Genomic DNA, 6,000 nt, shown 5'->3' on the forward strand with positions numbered 1-6,000 from the left:
TTGGTTGTGAAGATGAACAAAAACACTACACCCAAAAACTCAGAGAGATAAATTTGTAACCAATTTAGAGTTAAGAAAGTTAACTTTAAAGAAACGGAAATGAGTTCTATAGTTTAGAGTCTTACTGGGCATTCTATTAATAAGATATGTAGTTGTTAACAAGGCTTCGCCCCAAAGATAACGTGGTACCTGACTAGTGAACATCAAGGCTCTAGTTACTTCCAAAATATGTCAGTTTTTTCTTTCTGCAATCCCATTTTGTTGTGGTGTATTTGTACAAGAGTTTTGGTGGACTATTCCATGTTTGGTTAAGAAAACACCTAATTGGTCACTAAAAAATTTCCCACCATTGTCACTCTGAAATACTTTTATTCTCACACCAAATTGTGTTTTCACCATAGCATAAAAAGACTGAAACACATTTTTAACTTCAAACTTATCTTTTAATAAAACACCCAACAGATGTGAGTATAATCATCAATAAATGTGACAAACTAACGTTTTCCTAAAAAAGTTGAAACTCTCGAAGGTCCCCAAACATCACTATAAATTAGCGAAAAAGGTTTGAAAGCTTTTGAGGTGGAAAAAATGACCGATGATCTTTAGCTAATTCACAAAATTCACAATGATATGAAGGAGGACTTTTATTTTTAAATAAATTAGGTAACAAATATCTTAAATAGTAAAAATTGGGATGTCCAAGCCTATAATGCCAAATCATAACCTTATCAAAACTAGAAACAGAATTTAAACAGAAAGTAGTTGTTGGTTGACTTAGATGGTCGTCATCAAGAAAGTAAATTCCACCAGATTCTTTAGCACTGCCTATCATCCTCCCCGAGACAATGTCTTGAAATTTACATATAGAGGAGTCAAATATAACATGACAATTTGAGGACCGGGATAATTTACTAACCGATATGAGATTACAAGCTAGATTTGACACATGTAAAACATCATGTAAAACCAAGGAAGGCAAAATTTTAACAGTGCCTTTCTCGCCTATTGTCGAGAACGACCCATCTGCTACTTTGATCTTTTTATTTCCTGCACAAGGTGTGTAAGTTGAGAAAAGAAAATGACTATTAGTCATATGATCACTAGTTCCAGAATCAATGATCCATGTGTTTGTTTTACAAGGCTTGACACTGAAAAAAATAGAAAAATTAGTGCTTGATTGGGCAAAAGCGGAAGAAGGATTATTGGATGAGTTAAGAACAAAAGAATTCATTCAAAATTGTGGTGATTGAAAAAGCTTGTGTAGATGCTCTAATTGTTCCTTAGTGAATGGAAACCATTCTAGAGAACTTTGGTCATCATAATTTTCATTAGTTGTTTGGAAAGCTTTGCTATCCCCTGATTGTGAACTATGACCATTGCCACTTTTATTTTTTCCATTCGTCAGTTTTCCATAGAGCTTCTAACACGTTTCTCGAGTGTGCTAATATTTTTTACAGCGATCGCACCAAGGTTTTTTTTCTTTTTTCACTATCATAATTTTTTCTAACAATTACAAGAGCAGAATTATCATCATTAGCTTCAAATTCTAGCCTTAACATTACTTTTCTCCTTGTCTCCTCTCCTCTAACCTTAGAAAAAATCTCACGAAGTCTTGGAAGCCCTTTTTTCCTAAGATCCGAGATCTCACTTCATCAAATTCTTTATATAAACCAGCTAGAAATAAATAAGCTCGTTCATTCTCTTTTTTCATAGCTTTTACACCATCTCTAGGACACTCCTATTTATCATTATAACACTGATCCAGTTCTTGCTAAAGAGATATCATTTCATTATAATAAAAAGTAACTTCCTTTTCCCCTTGTCTAGCTTTCTAGAGTTTTATTTTTAACTCAAAGATCTGTGAAACGTTTTCTAAACTTGAATAGGTGTCTTTCACAGTGTCCCAAACATCTTTAACAGTCTGGAGAAAAAGAAAAGGTTTACCTATGGATGCTTCCATGGAATTAATAAGCCATGCAATTATTATAGAATTTTTTGACCTCCACTTGCTGATATTTGGATCACCCACCTGTGGTTGCTTGACTTCCCCAGTTAAATGACCTAGCTTGCCGCTCCCATCAATTTCTAACTTTACGGACTACGACCATTCCATATAATTCTTGCCATTCAGCTTGTGAGATGTTAGCTGAAAAGAGAGGTGAGACGCCTCTGTCCCTTGAGTCATTGTACTCTCGGTAGGTGTTCAACGGTAGAACTTTCTACCTCTATTTGATTGCTGGATCTCTTATCTCTAGTGAAGACTATTTTAACCATGATGTTACTAGAGATTTAACCTAGCTCAGATGCCATGAAAGTTTTCAAGAGAGCATTTAATAAAATCGTTCGGTCTTTTATTAGCTGAAGAACTAAATTTAAATAGAGTAAAGATTCCTAACCTAATTTGGAAAATAATCCTCTTATTCTAATAAACTACTAAAAGATAAGGGAAAATATATATCCCAGAATAAATGGGTTTCACATATTTCAACAATGAATCTCAATAGTCCTTTGAATTTATTCAAACCAATAAAAAAAGTGAGTGGTTTTGTATGTAAATTCGTCTGTTATGTTTAACACAAGACTATAAGCCATATCCCATAAGCACCTAACTGTCACACATCTTGCTTGGTTTTGCAGGTAAGGTAATATAAACACTTTAAGACTTGTATTTTGTCTGTCATGGAATAAATGCATTAATATTTCTTAATTGTTCCAACCATTCGGCCATATTTTCTAATAACATAAAACACAAGAGACTTAAATTAAAATAGTAGTAATTAAAAACATACCAAACAAGGAAAAAATTATAAAAATGGAATTAATATGAACATGTAATTGAGCTGCTAGATTGCAGTTATTGGGAAAACATTAAATACATAAGCATTTTGAACTTTAGCATATCTGGCTTCGGATTCCTCGTCCACAAGCCTTCCATTTGTACTTACGAAAACAGCTTATCAACGTAATATCATTCTCAAAATTCTTCAAACTTTAATTAGTTGAGACAAAGGGAAATCAGGCTGAGAGGAGGAAAAGGAAATGAAGTGTATAGCCTTGATCAATTTTTTAGTTTTACAGTGTCTGGCAATTCTTGGTGTTTCAAAGGGTTTTGATTTCTTCTACTTTGTTCAACAAGTGAGTGATTTGTTTGTTAATAAGAGGTCATTTATTTTTCTGGTAATTCTTTTGATTTTCTTCGTCCATGTCAGACTTTAATTACCCTGTTGATGCAGTGGCCAGGATCATACTGTGATTCAGACAAGTTTAGTTGTTGCTACCCTACAACAGGGAAGCCTGCAGCTGATTTCAGTATTCATGGACTTTGGCCTAATTACAGAAATGGATCATACCCTCAAAACTGTGATCCTAACAATCCTTTTAATGAATCTGAGGTACTTAAACATCTTAGAAATCTTCATTTTCTGGTTGAACTGAGATGTAGAAGATGATGTTGAATGTTCTAGCTAGGCCTATGGTCACCACATTGTTTTTGTCAACCCCAATGACTTGTTATAACTCCAAAGAATCTAGGCCGGCTAAGTTTGTGACCAAGTCGGCAACATTTTGATTGAGTAAATTTCAAAGTGGGTTATAACATTTTTGACAAAAGTTGAAAGTTTGATTATTATGAGTATGTATTTAACATGGCCATTTTAAAAAGTTTGAAGTTTTCTCATATATTCGGAAGATAATATTTAGACTTATCTAAATATGTGTTTCAATGAAAAGTTCAGAGAGTATGACTTAATTTTATCTCTTAATGCCTGCTCAAGTCTCTGAACTTAACATATCATGAAACTCCAGACATCAGACCTCATCAGTAGCATGAGGAGGAATTGGCCATCACTATCTTGTCCAAGCAGCAGTGGAGAAAGCTTTTGGTCTCATGAATGGGAGAAACACGGTACCTGCTCCGAGTCCCTCCTTGATCAACACAGCTACTTCCAAACAGCTCTCACCTTAAGACAACAAACAAATATCCTCCAAAGTCTAAAAAGTGCAGGTAAATCCATGAAATTAACACCTCTCAAATCACATTCTCAAATCAGTTTCACTTGCTGCAATTTTAGTCCAACACTAGTTCATTGGAAAAGAAAATGTGGGCATTGCAGGAATCATTCCAGATGGAGGATCTTATAGCCTTGCCAACATTAAAGATGCTACAAAAAATGGAACTGGTTATACTCCATGGATCGAGTGCAATGAAGACTCATCGGGAAACAGCCAGCTTTACGAGGTGTATTTATGTGTGGACAGTTCGGGGTCAAACCTCATAGAATGCCCTGTATTTCCCAAAGGAAAATGTGGTTCAGAGATTGAATTTCCTACCTTTTAGATTCTGATGATATATATATATTTCAAACTACAGCATTTTATCATCTTGTCCCTCTCATGTAAGGCCTGTGATTACATTGAGGTGGACCAACATTTTAGAGTTCAGATGACATACACATCAGTTTCAAATCTCCATAGGCCAAAAACCTTATTGAGTACTTACGGTTATGCAATTATTCAATCAAAACATCTTCTCTGATCATGGTCTAAGATCACCTTTTTAAAGCAACTAATAATTTAATTACTAGAGTTTTATGGTTAATCATGGTCTAAACTGTTTTTTTTTTATCATTCTTTTTTCTAAGAATTCATGTCTAAACTATTGAAAGTTCAAACTAAAAGGCAGAAGAAGATTTAGAAACTCTACACTAATTGTACCATGCCAAAAGCTTAAAAATCTGGATCGTTGAAGAAGAATCTTTATACAACTAGAATAAAAAACAAACCTTTTTGCTGGTCTCATTGGGTTAAATAAATTTAAGGGAAAATATCAAAGAGAAGGTGGACAACAAGACAAGTGGCATTCAATCAACATTGAATTTGGCATCAACGTTGAAAACTACGCCTCCTAAAAATATCTTCCTTTAACTGAAAATGACTTTTACTTTACATGTCTGAAGGGATAAGCATCATTAGGAAAAGCAAAAAAATTATTAGTATCTTGAACACAGCAATCAATATTCCAGATCCTTCGGCAACCTTCACCAATCTCAATTCTGTGGGCTCCCTAGTTCTTCACTTCCACTGAATCCCTTATTATATCCCCCAAAAAATTCATCTTTTCATTCATTGATTCATCCTAGGACTAAAAAGAGGTTTTTACCTTTTTTTCAAGTTTCATTTTTTCCTAGAAAGTCTCTCTTTTTGCCCTCGGATTCATAAGTTCCCATGGCTTCTGAAACTGAAGCACCTGAAATTTCTTCTTTGTTTGAGAGGTTGTTGAGGCACAGAGACCTCTATTTCTTTCTCCCTTTTATCTTGGGTGTCTCTAACAACAGTGTTTCCAGAGAAAACAGTGAAAACCCAGATCAAGAAACCTCACAGGAAACGACTTCCCAACGTGAAAGGATAATCCTTGTCAACCCGTTTACTCAAGGTATGGTGGTGGTTGAAGGAGATTCGAATTTGGAGGCTTTGCTACGTGGTTGGGTTAACAAGGATGGCCAGCCGCCTGCTTCAAAAGCATCTATAGAAGCCATGCCAAGTGTGAAAATTGGTGAAAGTGAAGATGGGGAGTGTGTTGTTTGCTTGGAAGAGTGGAAGCCTGGTGAGGTGGTAAAGGAGATGCCTTGCAAGCACAAGTTTCATGATGAGTGCATACAGAAGTGGCTTGTAATTCATGGATCATGCCCTGTTTGCAGGTATAAGATGCCTGTTGATGAAGAAGATATGGGTAAGAAGAGAGATGAGGAGAGGAGTAGAAGGGAGATTTGGGTTAGTCTATCTTTTGATAGTACTAGGAGAACTGGGGATTCCAATCAAGTCCCTTCAACTGATAATGAAATGGAGGGGTAGAAGATTTGTGTAAGATATTTTTTTTTCTTCTTGTTGCCCATCATTTCAATTTTCTTTTTCCATCTTTGTGAGAAAATATTGCACATAGAGATACTTGTCGTTTCCTAAAATCTATAATGAAAATAAATAAATTTGTTCTGTTAGTGCAAA

At 35.1% G+C, this 6,000-nt stretch overlaps 2 protein-coding genes across 2 annotated transcripts; both read left to right on the forward strand.

Moving 5' to 3' along the window:
• The first annotated feature begins 2,899 nt into the window (after positions 1 to 2,899).
• Positions 2,900 to 4,527, forward strand: LOC107919674 (extracellular ribonuclease LE). The gene is made up of 4 exons (XM_016849078.2): positions 2,900 to 3,135; positions 3,234 to 3,392; positions 3,805 to 4,003; positions 4,113 to 4,527. The coding sequence occupies exons 1-4, from the start codon at positions 3,040 to 3,042 to the stop codon at positions 4,334 to 4,336; spliced, it is 678 nt and encodes a 225-aa protein (XP_016704567.1). The 5' UTR covers positions 2,900 to 3,039; the 3' UTR covers positions 4,337 to 4,527.
• Positions 4,528 to 4,926: 399 nt separating this feature from the next.
• On the forward strand, positions 4,927 to 6,000 carry LOC107920467 (E3 ubiquitin-protein ligase MPSR1). Its single transcript, XM_016850195.2, has one exon. It carries the CDS (start codon positions 5,224 to 5,226, stop codon positions 5,848 to 5,850), a length of 627 nt encoding a protein of 208 aa, XP_016705684.1. The 5' UTR covers positions 4,927 to 5,223; the 3' UTR covers positions 5,851 to 6,000.

This window comes from Gossypium hirsutum, chromosome D13, assembly GCF_007990345.1.
Source record: "Gossypium hirsutum isolate 1008001.06 chromosome D13, Gossypium_hirsutum_v2.1, whole genome shotgun sequence".
Taxonomy (NCBI): domain Eukaryota; kingdom Viridiplantae; phylum Streptophyta; class Magnoliopsida; order Malvales; family Malvaceae; genus Gossypium; species Gossypium hirsutum.

Bases quoted from the DNA above. Each gene is read 5' to 3' on its own strand.
- LOC107919674 (XM_016849078.2), top strand. From the start codon at position 3,040: ATGAAGTGTATAGCCTTGATCAATTTTTTAGTTTTACAGTGTCTGGCA. The intron at 3,393-3,804 runs GTACTTAAACAT...ATGAAACTCCAG, and splicing joins ATCCTTTTAATGAATCTGAG to ACATCAGACCTCATCAGTAG. The intron at 4,004-4,112 runs GTAAATCCATGA...TGGGCATTGCAG, and splicing joins CCAAAGTCTAAAAAGTGCAG to GAATCATTCCAGATGGAGGA.
- LOC107920467 (XM_016850195.2), top strand. From the start codon at position 5,224: ATGGCTTCTGAAACTGAAGCACCTGAAATTTCTTCTTTGTTTGAGAGG.